At 61.6% G+C, this 18754-nt stretch overlaps 3 protein-coding genes across 4 annotated transcripts; all 3 read left to right on the top strand.

Annotated features, from left to right (window-relative positions):
* Positions 1-83: 83 nt before the first annotated feature.
* RGS14 (regulator of G protein signaling 14) lies at positions 84-7856 on the top strand. 2 transcript variants are annotated; one of them, XM_015641445.3, is made up of 15 exons: positions 84-226; positions 1534-1555; positions 2646-2800; positions 2907-2999; positions 3480-3623; positions 3759-3908; positions 4073-4193; positions 4280-4404; positions 4481-4684; positions 4777-4853; positions 4961-5087; positions 5379-5460; positions 5636-5694; positions 5887-6001; positions 6267-7856. In XM_015641445.3, exons 1-15 carry the CDS (start codon positions 182-184, stop codon positions 6494-6496), a joined length of 1749 nt encoding a protein of 582 aa, XP_015496931.1. In that variant the 5' UTR covers positions 84-181; the 3' UTR covers positions 6497-7856. The 2 variants fall into 2 exon arrangements, with proteins under 2 accessions (XP_015496931.1, XP_015496932.1); XM_015641446.3 differs by having other exon boundaries at positions 6244-6326.
* A 1411-nt stretch (positions 7857-9267) lies between these two features.
* SLC34A1 (solute carrier family 34 member 1) lies at positions 9268-13393 on the top strand. The gene is made up of 13 exons (XM_015641437.1): positions 9268-9378; positions 9591-9710; positions 9830-10012; positions 10350-10478; positions 10556-10699; positions 10809-10920; positions 11012-11207; positions 11396-11491; positions 11605-11704; positions 11934-12101; positions 12256-12372; positions 12518-12642; positions 12748-13393. The coding sequence occupies exons 2-13, from the start codon at positions 9605-9607 to the stop codon at positions 13300-13302; spliced, it is 2031 nt and encodes a 676-aa protein (XP_015496923.1). The 5' UTR covers positions 9268-9378; positions 9591-9604; the 3' UTR covers positions 13303-13393.
* A 106-nt stretch (positions 13394-13499) lies between these two features.
* Positions 13500-17672, top strand: LOC107210518 (alpha-2Db adrenergic receptor-like). Its single transcript, XM_015641438.3, has one exon. The coding sequence runs from the start codon at positions 14234-14236 to the stop codon at positions 15260-15262; it is 1029 nt and encodes a 342-aa protein (XP_015496924.1). The 5' UTR covers positions 13500-14233; the 3' UTR covers positions 15263-17672.
* The last annotated feature ends 1082 nt before the right edge of the window (positions 17673-18754 follow it).

Raw genomic sequence — 18754 nt, forward strand, 5'->3', positions numbered from 1 at the left:
CCCGCTCCCCCCGCTGCGGTCTCGGTTCCCATGGCGACACTTCCTGTGGGAGCCGAAAGCGGTAGTGTGGTAGTGCCGGGAGCGCCGGGCCGGGCCGGGCCGGGAGAGCCGCGCCGCCGGCCGGGGATGCTGCGGGGCCGCGGGCCGCGCCCGTAGCGAACCGGGCCGGGCCGAGCCAGGGATGCAGGGCAAGGGCAAACTGCTGGTGGTCCACAACGGGCGCATGGTGAGTGCCCGGGGCGCCGGTCCCCATCCCCCGGGGCCGGTCCCCATCCCCCGGGGCCGGTCCCCATCCCCGGGGCTGTCCCGGCCGGCGGCGCGGAGCTCGGGAGCGGGCGGGTGATGTGCGGGATCGCGGAGCGGGCGGGCAGGGGTGTGCAGTGGACACCCACGGAGGATGTATGGAGTCAGGAAACAGGCGGGAGGGTGTGGGGCAGGAAGGGCAGGAAGGGTGTCCAAAGCAGACGGAGTTGTAGAGGGTTTAAGGGTGTTTGGGGCTGGGTAACAGGCGGGCAGGCACGTGTGGGGCTGGGGTAGTGAGCAGCAGGGATTTCTGAGGCTTGGACAGCGCTGTGAGTGGGGATATGTGGCACTGGGTAATGGACAAGCGGTGAGGGATGGGGATGGGGTGACAGGAGTCAGCAGTGCCGGTGTCTGTGGGGCTTGGCAGGGCTGTGAGTGTGGGCAGCAGGGATGGATGGGGAGGAGCGAGGAGCTGGCGAGACCGAGCAACGTGGGACTGGGCTAAGAAACATGGCAGAGGAAAGTGGGGTGGGGTAGCAGGGAAAGGCAGTGGGCCTGGCATGGAGACAGCCAGGGGGTGTGTGGGGCTGGCAGGCTGGGGGGACGGGCTGGTGACTCAAGGGCATCACCCCAATGTGGGCAGCACTTCAGTGATGGCAGACAGCACCGTGCAGCCAGTGCGTGGCTGGGATTCAGCTACGAAGGCTCTGCCCATCTCCCTGCTTGCTCCAGGTCCTTGGGTACTCCAAGGGTACAACCCAGGGCTGATATTTGGGGTGGCCCAGCGGGTGCTGCAGGACACCCTGTCCTGCAGTGCCCTGGGCTGGCAGCACCTGCTCCCTGCTTTTGGGCATCTGCCCTTCGGTAGCTCCAGGCTCCAAGGAAGGAGGGAATAGGCAGTTTGCCTGCCTGGGGCTGTGGTTCTCCTTCCTTCCCTCCCCTCCTCCCCTCCTCTTCCTGTGCCGTGGAGGTTGCTTCTCTCCTCCCTTCTTGCTTGGGGTGGCAGGGTTACATCTGATAGCATCTGCCCTTTCCCAATTTCTGGCCTGGCCCTAGTCCATGGAGAGGTAGGAGAAAGGCTGTACCCTCTTTGTAACTCTCTACTCACTGCCCTGGGTTGGAAGTCCTGTGTCCTGCCTCTGCCACGGGGCAGGTAACACCAGAGCAGTGTTTGCTGATGGTGTCTCTTGCTCTGGGCTCAGACTGGGCTTGCCCTGGTGCTGCTGCCACTCCATCAGGCCAGCAGATGCCATGTAGCCCCTCTCACCTCTCTTCTTTCCACTCCCCCAGGGCCCGGCCGTGTCGGATGGAGGTAAGGCTGCTCTTTGCCCTGGGACGGGAGGCCAGCATCATCCTCAGGGGAGGGGGAAGCCCACAGGCAGCCTGGTGCCAGGGGCAGGGAGCCAGCAGACAGTGAGGTCCTGTGTCAGCACAGGCTGTGCCATGGGCAGGTGGCAGAGCCCCTGCAGTGCAGGGCTGAGCCCTCTGCCCAGGACTGGCCATGTCCCCCCATCCCTCCCACATGGCCCCTGGTGCCTGTCCCTCCTTTTGGCTGCTCAGCTGGCACTGTGGAGTGCTGGGGGCTGAGTGGCTTCCTGGGGCAAGGAGAACGTGGGTACCAGCCAGCCCCAGATTCTCTCAGGGAGTCTGTCTGTCTGTCAGTCTGGCTGTGCACTGGGTATCTCAGATGGTTTATTTAACTGTCTTGGCCCCAGTTACTCGTGATTTAGACCACCAGGAGGATGCCTGGTAAAGGAGCAACCTGGCACACCTCTATTCCTGCCATCTTTGCCAGGAGAGCACTGTTTCCATACCTTTAGCTTCTCTTGCAAATGACCCACCAGTCAAACCAGTTCCAAAGCTGGGGTTGCCCCTGGGAACTTCCATCTTTCTGAATACATGGTCACCCTGGGTTTTCCCTGGAGTTTCCTCCGGGTTGGGAGCTGGAAATGACACTTTCTGTGCCCTCCACACATGCTGGGTTTGTCCCTCGTCATGGCTAGAGGAACAGAGAAAGTGGGTTCAGGCACCTCTGCCCACTTTCCAAGCTCCCCTCCACTCTGTGTGCCCTCTGTGTCCCCTTCCACACCACTTTCCCTGCTGGCTGGGAAGAAGCCGTGGGTGCCTTCTCCACGGCTGTCTTACCCCAAGAGATGAGTCACATCGGAGTGAACAATGTGGAGTCACAATGACACCCAGGGTGGGCACAACTGCCAGCAGAGCTGTCATGCCAGGAACTGTCAGCTGTGGCATCCTGGTGCTCAATCTTCCAAGGATGCCACCGTGATGCTCCTCATGTTCCCTACCCAGCACTCACCAGGTCCGATCTAGATGAGGCAGATGGAGGGCTGCTGGTGCTGGGGACAGGGAGACAACCAGAACTGACCCTTTTTCTCTCTCAGAGTTAAATGCCTCCCGGGCCCGTGGCAGCAACCACAGTGTGAACAGCCTGCCAGGCCCACCAGCCACGTGTGGATCCACACAGGGCTCTGTGGTCAGCTGGGCCGAATCCTTCGAGACGCTGCTGCAGGACCGTGTGGCTGTCACCTACTTCACTGTGAGTGTCACAGCCCAGAGCTCAGTCCCTGCTCCTGTCCACTGTTGGACACTCACTGTCCCACAGCCACAGTGCCACCAGACCAGCAGATCTCTCTGCCTTGCAGGAGTTCCTCAAGAAGGAGTTCAGTGCTGAAAACGTCTACTTTTGGCAGGCATGTGAGCGCTTCCAGCAGATCCCAGCCAGTGACACACAGCAGGTACCAGCTCCGTGCAGCTCTGGTCACACAGCTGCTGGGAGGGATGTGGGGAGAGCTGTCCAGCCTGCATGTCCAGGGGTCCTGGCAGATCCCTTTTCTGGGGGGCTGAGCAGACTGGGGGCTCTTGCAGAAGGAATAAGGAGATGGATGTGATCTGAAAAGCCACAGTGCTTCCCCAGCCCGGGATTGGAGAGTGTTTCTGGGAGGACAAACGAGAAAGACCAAGGGCAGAGCTAGACAGGAGATCATGGGGACAGAGCCAGGTGTCTGCAAGGGATGGTTCCTCCCTCAGGTTGTACCTCTGTGGAGACACTGGTGTGTTGTGCCCAGAGCTTGGTTCTGAAGTCCAGGCACTGAGCTGGTCCTAGGGCAGATTGGTTCTTCGAGACTCAGGTGTCTCTGTGGGGTGAGCAGGGGGCTCCCCTGGTGTGGTATAGAGGAGGGGGTTGCTGGTCTCAGCCTGGCCTCCTGTCCCCTCAGCTGGCCCAGGAGGCACGGCGGATCTACGATGAGTTCCTCTCCAGCCACTCGGTCAGTCCTGTGAACATTGACAAGCAGGCCTGGATTGGGGAGGACATGCTGGCCACCCCCTCCCCAGACATGTTTCGCATCCAGCAGCTCCAGGTATGGGCAGCACCTGAGCTCCACCCATGGGATGGGGGCCTGGGGAACCACCCCACGTGTCACCCAGCATCACTGCTGTTGCCATGGGGCTGCAGGTGTGCAGGGGTCTTAAACACACACATCCTCCCTTTCCAGATCTTCAACCTGATGAAGTTTGACAGCTACACACGTTTTGTGAAATCCCCACTCTACCAGGCCTGCCTGCAGGCAGAGAGCCAGGGGCAGCCCCTGCCTGACCTGCGGCCCCACTCCCGCAGCAGCAGCCCCCCTCCTGACCTCAGCAAGGTGAGTGAGGGGAAAAGGGGAATGGGAACATGTCCCCATGGTGCTGGGTCCCTTCCCAGCTGCTCAACCCCAGGCTGAGGACAGACAAGTTGTCAGGGGACCAGAGAAAGGCAAGGGGAAACCTCAGGTGTTGCCATGTTGAGATGGTACTCAATTCACCCCAGAAGTCGAAGCTGAAGCTGGGCAAGTCCCTGCCACTGGGCGTGGAGACAGCGGGCAGTGGTGCCAACCGCAGCCCTCACCGGTCCTTCAGGAAGGGAGAGCGGCGGGAGCCGTCCTGGGCAGGTGAGTGCTCTGCTGAGGAGGACAGAGGGGCCACACCACCCTGAGGGGTGTTCACGTCCCCACCACCATCCCTCTGTCTGTCCTAGACGGGGGAGAAGGCGGCAGAAGTGCCATGTTGTGGAGGGAGTCCCAGGGCTCACTCAACTCCTCAGCCAGCCTGGACCTGGGCTTCTTGTCCTCAGCCAGCACGGCCACCAGCACCTGGACGGAGGTGAGTTGTCACTGTGCCAATCCCATGGCACCACGCTGCCACTGGCTGGGCTCATCCCACCACATCCCTCCCTTAGGGCCAACAGAAGAGCCTGGGGGGCAGCGAGGCAGAGCTGCCAGCCAAGCCCATGAAGTACTGCTGCGTGTACCTGCCCGACGGCACGGCCTCGCTGGCCTCTGTCCGGCCCGGCCACTCCATCCGGGACATGCTGGCAGGGATATGTGAGAAACGCGGCTTCAGCCTCCCTGACATCAAGGTTTTCCTGGTGGGGAATGAGCAGGTAGGGCAGGCAGAGGGGAGCAGGGGTTCTGCCAGCCAAACCATCCTATGTGCCACTCTGCTGGCTCTCTCCTGATGGTTTGTCTCTTGCAGAAAGCATTGGTGCTGGACCAGGAGTGCTCCGTGTTGGCAGACCAGGAGGTGAAGCTGGAGAACAGGATAAGCTTTGAGTGAGTGGGAGCTTTGGGGCTGATGTGCCTCAAACCCAGTCCCCCAGGCAGTCCTGAGTGCCCTGGCTCTGCTCCTGTCTGTAACCTCTTTCCCCCACTCTCTGCAGCCTGGAAATCTCCTCCCTCAACAAGACCATCCGCATCACAGCCAAGTCAACCAAGCGCATCCGGGAAGCGCTGCAGCCGGTGCTGGGGAAGTACGGCGTGAGCGTGGAGCAGGCGCTGCTGCGGAGGGTGAGGCTCCAGCCTCGGCAGGCACAGACAGCCCCCATGCTTTGGGGGGAGCTCTGTGTTTGGGGCTCGGGCCAGGGGCTGCTGGCTGTAAGGTGGTGGTGGGGAGCAGCGGTGTGAGCTGGGGACAGCCTGCAGGCTCCTGGAATCACTGGTTTTGGGATGGGCTGTGATACCCTGCTGTGTGCTGGGACAGACCAGTGGGTGTTGCTTGTGCTGGCCAAGCAGGTCCTCAGCCTGGCTGCCTTTCCTGTGGCACAGTGAGTGTGACACTGGCTGCTGTTCCTGTTGCAGCAAGGTGAGCCAGCCACCCTGGACTTGGAGAAGCTGGTCAGCACAGTGTCTGCTCAGAAACTTGTCTTGGAAACACCAGCAGGTAAAATGCCCTCCCTCCCAAACCATGTCTCCTCAAAGACACCTGAAGAGCACTCAGGGTCAGGCTGTTGTCTGCTGGCCATGGCTCCTGCTCCCAGGAACAGGGTCCATCCTGTCACTGTCTGATCCAGGACCAGGATGCTGGAATGGGGCACTGAACTTCACTTCTCTTGCAGATGTGCGAGTGATGGGGAGCGCTGAGGCTGCAGCTGCTCCCTCTCTGCTCTGGAGTGAGGTGAGCATAAAATCCCACCAGCCCTGGTCAGCGATGCCCTCACAGCTGCTGTCATGGTCCACAGGGAAGCTGGGCCCTGCTGTGGCCCCAGCACTTGCCATGGGTACCAAGGCAGGAGCCAGGCAGTGGGAGGGTGATGGGGACACAGCCCAGGGGAGCGTTGCCTCCTTGCCCCATGGCTGCTCCTTGCAGGAGGGAAGCCCAACAGGAGCAGAGCCCGACACACGGTGGGAGGTGCCCTCCTCCTTCTCCAGGCCACAGTCTTCAGCTGCCATGAACCTCAACCGCCGCACCTATGACCTGGAAGGTGAGACCTGGCATGCCTGAATCCTGAGGGGTTGGGGCAAAACACAGGCTGAGGGATGCAGAGCCCCCGCTGTGCTGGGGCTGGGTGCAGGGTCCCATGGAGCTGGGAATGGGCTGTGGGGTCCTGGGGTCTGGCATGCAGCAGGCAGAAGGTGGAGATGCTGTGCCTGGGACAGGTTCAGGGCCATATCAGGTGGAGAGGGCAGCCGAGGTGCTAGGACAAAGCCCCAGTGCCTGGCTCAGGTGCATGATCTGCATTTCCCCAGGGCTGGTGGAGCTTCTGAACCGTGCCCAGAGCTGCCGGGCCAACGACCAGCGTGGGCTGCTCTCTAAGGAGGACCTGGTCCTGCCTGACTTCCTCCAGCTCCCCGTGCGGGACGACCGTGCCTGTGAGAGGTCGGAGCAGCCCAGTGCCCCTCAGGCTGGCTCCGAGGGAAGCGGCTGCCCTCAGGAAGAGCCTGCACTGACTCAGCCTTCGTTTGACCACAAGCTCTGATGAGTCCTGCTGCACATCCACACCCGGCACGTGGCACCCCCAGGCCATGCCGGGGCTCCACAGGGGCCCGACAGCCCCTGCCCTGCGCCGCTGACGCTGCCCGGACTGCAGATTCATCCACGTCCTGTCCCAAACCATCGTGTCGTGTCGCTGTGAGTGGCTGAGCAGCTGCCATGCCCCTCTGTGGGGCCACATCCCGGTGCACATCAAGGGAGTCCTGTAGATAGTTTGAACCCTCGTTGCAAAGCACTTTGCAACGTCCCGTACATGCCTGGCACTGTCCTGCCCAGTGCCTCTGCCTGCAGCAGAGCTGCCTGCCCAGCACATCCTGCCCGTGTCAGGATGACACAGCCCCACTGTTTGGGGTGTGGAAAGCTCCCTTCCAGCTGAAGGGTGTGCAGGATAGACAGGGTGGGTGGGGAGGAAAGGCAGGCTCCAGTCCTGAACTGAGGTGCTGTGGGCAGGCAGGGTCAGGAGAACATGTGCCCGGAGCTCAGAGCCAGATCCAGTCCCTGGCCCCGTGGGAACAGGGCTGCCCCGTTGTTGATTTGCAAGTCCACCCTTCCTGGGGAGGGTGAGTGTGGCCCAGCCGGGCTGTGCCCTGGGCAGGTTGTTATGTCTGCATTGTGTGAGTGTGGCCTGATCCTGCCACAGTAACACTGCTTGGAGCAGTGGTTCCTGCCCTGGGCAGACAGAGGCAGAGCCAGCAGACGGTGCCAAAAAAGCCTTCCTCCTCCCTGCCGGAGATCCTGCGTGGGTGGCTGCTGAGGGACACGCAGGAGCAAATCCCCATATCCCCCCTGCCCCATCCCCATGGGGCTGTGGGTGCTCAGCCTTCCGGGACAGCTCTGCTTGGTGCCAGGAGAATACAGCACCCCTGGTGCTGAGCACCTCAGCCTCTGGTGGGCAGGTCCCCAGCGCGTGCCCAGCCTGTTGTTCCTGCCAGTGGCTGTGCTGGGCTGTAGCCTTGAGCCTCGATCTGCCAGTCCTGGCTGTGTGCTACTGGTCCCCATGCCCAACAGCCCAGTGGCCCCAGAGATCCCAGACAGAATCTCCAATGGAGGCATTTCCCCAACAGCAGCCAGGAGATCCCTCCACAGTCTATATGTGCCAGAGTCCCTCTTGGCTGTGCCTTGGGTAACCACTCCATCACCACTGCCTAGCCAGAGGCAGAGGGGTGACCCAGGGCCCCCCAGGCTTGCCCAGAGGTAGGGCCACGGCCACCCAGCCCTATGCTGCCACAGCCAGCTGCAGCCCTGTGGCCTTAGTCAGAGCCCCCCTGTGTCTCTGTGATGCTGCTCAGTTCTGTCTGTGGTGTGGAACCAGGGGAAATAAAGAGCATTGCCTGGATGTACCTTTCTTTCGTTCCTCTGTCATCAAGGCTGGATGGTGCTTTTCCCAGCAGCAATGTCCCCTCAACCCCCCTCTCCCTCACAGAGCCTTCCTAGGCCCATGGCAGAGCTGGGGCCAGCCCTTGGCTCCAGTGCCACCCTGACTGGCAGCAAGGGGCAGTGCCAGGAGCTTGTTTTCCCAGCACTGCTGACGGAGTAGGAGAAGCTGCAGGCCGAGGACTTCAGCCCCGACCCTGTCAATGAGTGACAGCCAGAGCTGCCAGGGCCTCACTGGGTTAATGATTGTGGGGGCAGCTGGCCAAGAGCCCCTGGGCACGGGGCAAGTGCGGACACCAACCTCCTGCACACTGGCTGCACCCCCGGACAGAAGGGTCCCCTGCTGTGGCACATCCTGAGCATTCAGCTCCATCAGTCTGACTCAGTGGTGGCTCAGTGATGCTCCAGCAGTGGCACAGATGTGCCCAGGCTGTCCCTGAGTGGCCTGGAGTACTCAAGGGATCTTCCCTTGTTCCGCCCATACATTTACACCTAGCTCGTTGTGGTGATGGGTTCTGGCAGTGCTTAATCCTGAGGAAACCGGGATGTGGCAGCTGAACACCTCTTTGTGCCCACTCCCACACACAGCACAGGGCTGGAGGAGCCTTTGGCCACTGTCTCTCCCCTGGACAGCTGTGGACAAAAGCTGGCTGGGTGTCCTGTGGGTGGATGGAAACTTGGCTGGAGGTGTGTAAGCAGCAGGTAATGATAAACAGGACTGAGGAGGTGGTGACAGCAGCTCTGGCCTCGCTCCTCTCCTGCTCACCCATCGCACATGCCATGGAGATGTGGTGCCAGGGAGATGCAGGCTCTGCCCCACACAGCCCTCTGAGCACTGCTGGCTGTCCCACACTGAGCCACTGGCACAGGCAGAGCCCAGCTGCGTGCCACCATCACCACCACTGGCAGGACATGGGGATCACCCATCTCCACTGCCCTGGGAATGAGGACATTATGCCCTGGGCAGAGCTGGGTCCCTCATAGCTGATGCTGCGATGGCACTGAAGGTGCTGGATGTGTGTGCATGGCCTCACCTCTGATTTGTGATGGATGCCCCAGCAGCACCAGCAGCAAGCCCTTCTCGTCCTCCTCCTCTTCCTCTCGTGCAGTGGATAAACCAAAGGCACCAAACAATGGAGAGCTGAGGCTCCTCCAGCATCACCTCGGGCACTGGGCTCCAGCAGTGCCCCGGCTTTGCTCATCACCGTGGCTCTCCCAGACCCCGGGCAGGCGAGGCGGGGAGTGCCGGGGCCGCGGTACCCCGGGGGCACGTGCCCCATCCCGCCGGGGCCACGGCTGACGTGGGATGTGCGGGGGTTACCCATTAACTGCAGGAATTTCTGGGGAGGAGGTGAGCAGCGAGCGGAGGCGAGGGGCAACGAGGGGCTCCTTAGACTTTGCTCTTGGCCTGTGTATAAAGGGCCACTTCGCTGGACAGACGCGTGGATGTGGCATGTGGAAGTGGCACTGCCCTGAGTGCCTGGCCAGCCCCAGGTGAGCTGAGCCCTGGGCGGGAGGAGTCCCCTTCCTGTCTGCCCTGCCTGCCCTTTGGGAGCTCGCTGGGCTGGCACAGCGGCAGCAGGTGGCCCAGGGGACCAACAGATGATGGGATGGTGCTCCTCAGTGGTGCCAGCACTGCAGGGATTTGGGGGGACGTGGCAGTTGGTGCAGCACAGCTGTGGTGACATGCGGCCACATCTGCTCAGCCTCAGCAGGAGCGATGCTGCCCTACCGGACGGAGAGCCCGGTCCTGCCCGGTCGCTGCCCGGTGCGAGGAGGAAGGGTTGTGCACGGGCCACAGTTCGCCTACTGCCCCAGCCCCCAAGGTAGGCACCTCTTCCTCTTCCTCACCTGGCTCAGCTCTGCTTCTGGCAGTGCTGGGCTCTCCTCTGCAGGGAGGTCCCTGCAAGGACAGGGCTGTGACATAGGTGCCCTCTCTCCCCAGCTCTGCACCGGCTGCCGGGTGCCCACACCTGCCCCTTCACCGTCAGTGCTGTGCCTTGCCCTGACCATGGCTTCCCCTGCCCCGGCTCCCCGGGGCGCCTGCGCGAGGGCCGGGAGCGGTACGAGCTGGACGCGCTGTCCTGGCAGGGGCACCGACTGGGCTTGGATGAGCTGCAGAGGCCAGGTGAGACCTGGGGAGGTGGTGGGGGCCTCGCAGCACCTGGGCTAGGGAACACCCCAGAGATCTGACAGAGGCACCTGGGGTACTTGGGTGCCAGGACTGTGGGGTGCCAGGATGGGAGGGGAGTGCTGGTGGAGAGACCCTCAGTGTCCTGGGGTGATGTGGGAAGAGCTGAGGACAATGGGGGAGCTGGCACAAGGCACTCCAGGGTGGGAGGAGATGGAGGGGGCCCTGGGATCTGTGCTGCCAAGAGCCATGAGAGTGGAATAAGGCTGTAGGAGCCTGGGGAGCCAGGACCATGCCATAGCAGGAGTTTAACACTTTCTCTTGTCTTGCACAGAGCTCGGGTGCTGGGCCAGGGTCCAGTCCTTCTGTGTCTCCCTTCTAAAGGTGCCCCTGATGTTTGGGTTCCTGTACCTCTTCGTGTGCTCTCTGGACGTGCTCAGCTCTGCCTTCCAGCTGGCTGGAGGTAGCAGGGTGGCAGGGATGCCTGGGAACCTGGTGGCACTGGCAGTGCCAGCAGCCTGTGCTCATATTCTCTTACAGGCAAGGTGGCAGGGGACATTTTCAAGGACAACGCCATCCTCTCCAATCCAGTGGCAGGGTTGGTGGTGGGCATCCTTGTGACCGTGCTGGTGCAGAGCTCCTCCACCTCCACCTCCATCATCGTCAGCATGGTCTCCTCAGGGTGTGAGTGTGCCCATGAGGCTCCTGGGGACCTGAGGCTGAGGGAGAGGATGGCTGGATGGGGTCACCCTGAGCCGGGCCATACAAGGCTAGCAGGTCTCTCTGTCCCCAGTGCTGGAGGTGCGCTCTGCCATCCCCATCATCATGGGCTCCAACATCGGCACCTCAGTCACCAACACCATCGTGGCCCTCATGCAGGCTGGTGACCGCAGTGAGTTCAAACGGTGAGAGCTGGATGGGTCAGAGGACACTTCTGAGGCTGGGGGCTGCTCCTCAGGACCACCTCATGCCAAAAGGCTCCTTCATTCTGCATAGGGCCTTCGCCGGTGCCACGGTGCACGACTGCTTCAACTGGCTCTCAGTGCTGGTACTGCTGCCACTGGAGGTGGTGAGTGGGTACCTGCACCACATCACCCGCCTGGTTGTGGCCACCTTCAACATCCGCAGCGGGAAAGATGCCCCTGACCTGCTGAAGATCATCACAGAGCCCTTCACCAAGCTCATCATCCAGGTCTCCTCAGCTGTTATGTTTGCCAGCGTAGTATGCCGCTGCCTGGTGGTGATGTCCCCAGCACTGGTGTCCCTTTGATGGCAGCTGTATCCAAGTGTCCCCAGGCTGACACTGGCGTCCCCATGCCAGTGAAGATGTCCCCAGCCTGTGAGTGCTGTTAGCCCTCTCCAACACGTGTGTTGTTGCAGCTGGACAAGTCTGTGATCACGGGCATCGCGACAGGAGATGAGAGCCTGCGCAACCGGAGCCTCATCCGCGTCTGGTGTGGCCCTGCATCTCCACAGGTCAGGGGCCTGTGGCCCTGCTGGGGCCACCAAACAATCCCACAGAGGATGGGTGGTGGGCAACGGCAGGCTGAGGGTGCTGCAGCCAGCTGTAGCCCACCTTCTCCCTGCAGATCACCACTGCAGGGCCTGGGACCCCCCCAAACTGCACATCCCCCAGCCACTGCAGCACTAAGGGCATCGAGGTCCTCCACAACATCACCAGGCAGAAGTGTGAGTGGGTGTTGAGGGCTTGGGCAGGGCTGCGGCACAGAGCATGGGGCTGGGAAGGTGCAAGAAGGGCTGGGGGTTGTACAAGTAATGGAGAAGTGCTGGAGTCATGATGTGGGGCAGGGCTGGGAGATGCTGCGCTGGGGTCCAGGTGTGGGGCTGTCTGTGGGGGCAGGTTTGTGAGCGGGGCCGGGCCAGCCCCAGCCCCTTGCCCAGCCGTGCTGTGGGGCAGGTGAGCACCTCTTCACCGACACACCACTGCCTGACCTGGCCGTGGGGCTGGTGCTGCTGGCCGGGTCCCTTGTCGTGCTCTGCACCTGCCTCATCCTCCTGGTCAAACTCCTCAACTCCCTGCTCAAGGGGCAGGTGGCCAAAGCCATCCAGAAGGTCATCAACACTGGTGAGTAGGATGGAGACCACATGCCACATGGCCACCCATGCCCATCTCCACCTGCCATCCTCAGACCTGTCCCCGGCTGCCCCCGACCCCCAGCCCTGATATGTCCATGCCCATGTCCCTGTCTGTGTCCATGTCCATGGCCATGCCGTGGCAGACCTTCCACACCCGCTCAGCTGGCTCACCGGGTACTTTGCCATGGTGGTGGGTGCTGGGATGACCTTTGTGGTGCAGAGCAGCTCTGTCTTCACCTCAGCCATCACACCCCTGATCGGTGAGTCCCGGCCATTCCTCATTCCCTGCCGTGTGCCATTCCCTGGCCTGTGGGTGCTAAAGCACTCAGAGGGAAAAAAGGAGCTGTGCCTTCTTGGGATGGCACTGCCAGGAGCGATGGGATGGACAGGGTGCCTCTCCCACAGGCCTGGGGGTGATCAGCATTGAGCGTGCCTACCCACTGACCCTGGGCTCAAACATTGGAACCACCACCACTGCCATCCTGGCTGCCCTGGCCAGCCCAGGGGACAAACTGGCCAGCTCCTTCCAGGTACAGTCAGCCGGGCGCCATGGCTGAGCTGGACGGGATCACCAGGCAGGGCAGGGGCTGGGGGAAGCCCACGTGCCCGGCCTGATGGTGATGCCATCCTTGCAGATTGCTCTGTGCCACTTCTTCTTCAACATCTCGGGCATCCTCCTGTGGTACCCACTGCCCTTCACCCGCCTGCCCATCCGCATGGCCAAGGCGCTGGGCGAGCGCACGGCCAAGTACCGCTGGTTTGCCGTGCTGTACCTCATCATCTGCTTCCTCCTGCTGCCCTCCCTCATCTTCGGCATCTCCATGGCGGGCTGGCGGGCGCTGGTGGGGGTGGGCGCGCCCTTCCTCGGCCTCCTCTTCTTCGTCGGGCTGGTGAACGCGCTGCAGGCACACAGCCCCGGGCGCCTGCCCAAGTGGCTGCAGACCTGGGATTTCCTCCCCGCCTGGATGCACTCGCTGCAGCCACTGGACCGCGTCATCACCCAGGCCACCCTGTGCTGCACCGACCGCTGCCGCAGCCCCGAGGGCTGGGATGAGCACGATGGCGCTCCCCGCGACAAGGCCAGGCTGGGGCTGGACAACCCCGCTCTCTCCTACCCCGAGGAGATGCCCAGCCCCACCATGCGGGTGGGCTCTCCTCGCCCGCTCCCGCACGGTGCCACACGGCTCTAGCTGCCAATGCACACACAGGGCTGCTGCTCCTGTGGCCGCTGGTGCCCACCATCCCTGCTCAGCTCTAATAAAGGGGGAGCGCCCACGCCCCTGTGTGTGTCTCTTTGGGTCCTTCCTCTGCAAACCCTGCTGTCACAGGTACCCCACATCCACCAGGCTCCCCGTTTCCCACACACCACCACTGCTCAGCCCAACTGGTGCTGGGGGCACACCAAACACTTGTGCTGCGGGACACATGGTGATGATGCCACAGCTGAACCCCGAGGTCTGTAGCCACCCGTACTGAGCTGTCACAGGCAGCATCTTCTGGCTCCCGCCTCATCCCCAAAGGGCTGAACTGGTGGGGTCCATGGTGCCCCACTGTGTGCCATGCCACAGCAGCATATCAGTGAGTGAGACACAGCACGGGGCAGCCAGGCAAGGTGCTGGGCTGCTGTGGTGCTGCTGGGCTGGGATCAGCAGGATGATGACTCGGAATGGTTGGGCAGTGCCCCTGCACCACCAGGCACCCTGGCACCCGTGGCTGGAGCCCTCCTGCCATGGCGAACCTGAAAGGAGCCCTTTAAGTGGCAATAACAGCTTCTCCCACTGCCCACAGATGTTTGGGTTCCTGCCAATGATATCGGCCCACCCTTCCCTCCTTCCCTCCTTCCCGCCCGCCCTCCTCCGGACTGGGACCAGCAGAGCCAGCAGTGCTGCCGTGGGAGCCTCTCTGTTTTCCCAGCACCGCCGCTGTCCCGCATGCCCAGCCGGGCAACCACTGGGCCAGGACGACCTCGCCACCAGACCGGGTCAGTGAAGGAGTCAGGCAGCCGGGAGAGCCCTCCGGGGACTCAGCGATGCTGGGGCTGCACCGCAGCCGCTTCGGGACCGGTGAGCAGGGTGGGGGAAAGCCCCATGGGGCTTTATCTGCTTGAGGGGCCGGGCCAGCATGGAGCCAGCCAGCGCCCTTCCCAACATCTCCAGTAACAGCAGCGGCGCCAGCAGCGCCCCACACTCACCAGCAGCCACAGGACTCATCTTGCTGGCCGCCCTGTCCGTCCTGCTGGCCACGCTGGTGGGCAACGCTCTGGTGGTGGTGGCCATCTCCACTAGCCGGGCTCTTCAAGCCCCACAGAACCTCTTCCTTGTGTCCCTGGCCTCGGCAGACATCCTGGTGGCCATCCTCGTCCTGCCTTTCTCGCTGGCCAATGAGGTGATGGGCTACTGGTACTTTGGTGGGCTGTGGTGCAGCCTGTACCTGGCGCTGGACGTGCTGCTCTGCACCGCGTCCATCGGGCACCTCTGTGCCATCAGCCTCGACCGCTACTGGGCCGTCACACGGGCGGCACGGCTCAACCTGCGCCGCAGCCCTCGGCGGGTGAAGGCCATGATCGGGGCGGTGTGGGTGGCAGCGGCCCTGGTGGCACTGCCACCACTCCTGCGGCCACGGCCGGGTGGGAGGGAGTGCCAGCTGAGCCAGGAGACCTGGTATGTGCTGGCCTCCTGCGCTGCCTCCTTCTTCGTCCCCTGCCTCGTCATGGTTGCCGTCTACTGCCGCATCTACCGCCTGACTGCCCGGCGGGCGGCCGCCCTGCTCGCTGCCCGCTCCCCGCGCCCCTCCAGCGGTGATGGAAAGGTGTCGGGAGTTGGGATGCCAGGATGGAGGCGTCGGAGCCAGCACCAGAGCGTGTTGCTGTGCCGCCGCCGGCTGGTGCGGGCGAGGGAGCGGCGCTTCACCGTCGTGCTGGCTGTGGTGATGGGGGCCTTTGTGCTGTGTTGGTTCCCCTTCTTCTTCACCTACAGCCTGGGGGCTCTCTGTGGAAAGGGCTGCCACGTGTCCAAGCCCCTTTTCAACTTCTTCTTTTGGATCGGCTACTGCAACAGCAGCGTCAACCCCCTCATCTACACCCTCTTCAACCGGGACTTCCGTGCTGCCTTCCGCCGGCTCCTCGCCATCCCCCGCCGGCACTGCACTTAGGGACCTGTTGGGACACCCCCCAACCCTGCTCAGTGCTCACAGCATCTGGCCCTACCACAGAGCTTGGATGGCAGTGCCAGTGTGCAGCTTGAGGTGCTTCTGGAAATGCAGGACTGAATAAAACAAGACCAAAGCCTGTGCCTGGTGCTGGCATCTGCCTCCAGGGAGCCCAAAAAGCAGCACCAGCTGCCAGCACCTTTTGTCACCTGCATCACCCCACATGTATGTCTTACAGCAGTGATGGTGACAACTTGCTGTGGCAGCTCCAGTGAGTACCAGCCCTCCCCACTCTCAGATGAATGTCTGCACTCTCTTGTGCAGGGGATGGACCCCACAGCTGCTGCAAGGAGACAAAACCCTCCACGTGGCAGCGTCACCAGCACTGGGCTGAGCTGGCTGTGCCACCACAGCAGCCCAGTCTGAGCCCTGTGCCTCTCTGCCGGGGCTGTCCCCTCTGGGAACATGCCAGCTGTGCTATGTCACGGGGGCTTTGTGAGGGCACACACGTAGCCACGGTGGGGAATGAGGGTCGCAGGTCTGGTGTGGACACCCCACATCCTGCTCGGGGGCTGGACTGGGATCTTGCTGCAGGAGGGAAAGGAGGAATGATATCTCAGTGCCGGAAAGGCTGTTCTCCCTTGGGAGAGTGTCAGAGATGGGATCGCATGGGAACAGGCTCCGGCACAGCCTGACGTGCAAGAGGCCACAGAGGCAGCTGTGGGGCGAAGACCTGGGGGCAACCGCATCCCCCTTGGGGGGCAGAAGCTGCCCCACACCCACCCTGCCTGGCTGCCTGCATCACTCTGCACAGACACCCGGGGGTCAGGGGCTGCTCCACTTCTTCAGCTTTGCTGCTCAAAATAGAAAATCTCAAAACATTGGACTTTCTTCTGGGCTAAAAACAGCCGCTGGCGCCTGGGAGCTGGAGCCCAAGGAACACTGGCCCCTGCCAGCCCCCCCAGCCCCTGTCGGGGTGGGTGCAGCTCAGCTGGGGTCTGGGGGGGCTGGATGCGATGGGATGCTGGATGGGACGTGGGTACTTGCAGCAGTGAGGGTCCCCAGGAGGGATCACAGGTGAGGATCACAGTGCCTGCTGGCCCCATGTGGGGAGGCTCATGGTGTGAGCTTTGGAGTCAGCAGAGGTTCCCAGTGGAATTGGCTTGGGATGGGTCCCAGTGCTGACTCCTGGAGGCGTCTGGCCCCAGTGGTTGGAGCTGCACAGGCATTGCCTGCGGAAGGAGCTGCCCTATCGTTGCTGCCCAGCTTCCCCTCCTGCCACTGCCATTCTCTTTCTCACAACTAAACAACATTTTGCCTCTAAAAATACCCAGATGAGGGCAAGTGGTGGGGACCTGGCCAGGCCAGCTCTCCCAGGGGGCACCAGCCCTGTGGCAGCATTCCAAGCCCCCAGCCAGAGTACCAGGCACTGTCCATTCTTCTGGCATGAACACACAGCTCTGGGATGCTGCAGGGCAGGAGGGGACAGGAACCAGCTGGAGGGGCCACACAGGGTCCCCCCTGCTTGGGCAAGACCACACCAACATATTGGGGCAAAATCCAAGTCAGCAAAGGGAGATTCAGGCTGATGTCTGAAACATCCAATCCTGAGCGCTGGATGAGGTGTTGGGAGCACCTGGTCCCCCTCTTCACCCAATGGGAGTGATTGGAAGAGCTCCCTCACTGAGCATCTCCCACTGCATCCCCATCCTGAACTTCAGCCTATTGAGAGCATATGTGTTGAGCAGGTCACTCCATATCCCTGCAGCAGCCATTTCTGTTCCAAGTTTGTACAAAGTCCGTTTCTCTGTTTCATCTGCCACAGCATGACCTTTACTTCTGCTGTGTTCATGAGCCACTGTGACTCCAGTGCCACTGGGAAAGTGGCTCCCCTTGAGGTGCTGATTTTTGCTGCCCAGTTGCAGCACCTGTGCCTGGAATTGCATTCTGCATTTTCAGGCTTTTTCTTCAGTTTCCTAAAATTGTTTTGAATTACTCTCCCAACAAGCTTGGGTTCAGGGCCCTCTCCCTTTCCAGCCATCCCCTCCACAGAGCTAAAAAGCAGAGTGGCAGCTCCACCACCTGAGCTGCTGCTGGATCTGTTGGGGACATCAGGATCCTATGGACACTGGTGCTGCTCCAGCAGCCTCCTGTTGTCCATGACTCTTGTCAGTGATGGGAACGGTACTGAAAAATCCCAGGTGGGAAGAAACAGAAAATAGCAACCCAAGGGTTAATGCTGGAAATGGATGGAAACAGTCATCTCATTTTAAGTTCAAAATAAACATGTGCCAGCTTTGGAAGGAAAGCAGCTCTAAAAGAGGAGCTCTCACAGCATGAGCTCATCCCTCCAGGCAGAGTGACAGAGAGATTACCCCCAAGGTGTGGCGGGGCAAAGCATCCTCCTCCTTCTAATCACTGCAGATTCATACCCTGAAAATCTGACATCTGATTTCCAGTGGATGCTGAAGGGCACAGCGGCCACGGGCAGTACCAACTGCATGGACAGCGAGTGCTGAGAGTAATTTGTGTTATCATCATCCTCACTACATGAACCCTTCTCTCCTGCCATGGGCCCAGGCTGCCATTGACACACAGCAGTCAAGGGACCTGCCCATCATCTCCTCCATGGCCAGCACCATCACACCTGCTGCCACCAAACACTGGGAAGGAGACATCTCCCATGGGCCAGAGCAAGAGACAGAAGCCATGGGAAGGCAGAGGTGATGTCCTCACTCCAAAGCCAGGGCAGACACCACTTGGTTTAAGTAGATTAAGGAGCGGTTTTGTGCCCAGGAGAGGCAGGGAGATGGGCAGGTGACCTGAGGGGCTGACAGGTGATCAAGGGGTGCTGCAGTACAGGGAAAACAGCCACTGCTTTGCTGTGGATCAGGTGGGGAGAGGCTCCCATACCACAGCTTTTCCTCACATAGGGTAATGCTGACGCTAATGTTGGTATAAGCTAAAAAAAATGGGGTTTAGACCAAATAGCTGGTGGAAAGAAACTGGACTTTATTGAGGCTGCAAAAATGGGGAAGGGCTCCCCTGAACAAGTAACTGGTTCCAACAGGGGAGCACAGAACACCTTGGAGAGACCCAGGCCCGACGGAACGGCACCAGAACCGCGACACCACCGATCCCGGGACACCCTCACGGCTTCCAGGCGCTCATTTATATGCAACCGCTCAGTCCCACCCGCCACAGAACGTCCTATTACGACTCGTTTTACAGCCGAGTGGCAGCTCCACACCCAATCAGATGACGCGGGAGGCGGGGCTCCCTGAGGTGGGCGCCATTAACTCTCTCCCAATCAGTTCGCGGTGCCCTCTCTGAGTGACATCTCATCCTCCAATCAGCGCCCGCTCCCTCGTCCCGGCAGCGCTTTACCGATGGCCGCTGCATGACGTCACTCACCTGGCCCCGCCTCTCCCGCCGCACCTCACAGGGCCAACGGGAGGGCGGTGGCGCTGCGGAGGGGGCGGGGCTTCCTGAGTG

This window comes from Parus major, chromosome 13 (genome assembly GCF_001522545.3).
Source record: "Parus major isolate Abel chromosome 13, Parus_major1.1, whole genome shotgun sequence".
Taxonomy (NCBI): domain Eukaryota; kingdom Metazoa; phylum Chordata; class Aves; order Passeriformes; family Paridae; genus Parus; species Parus major.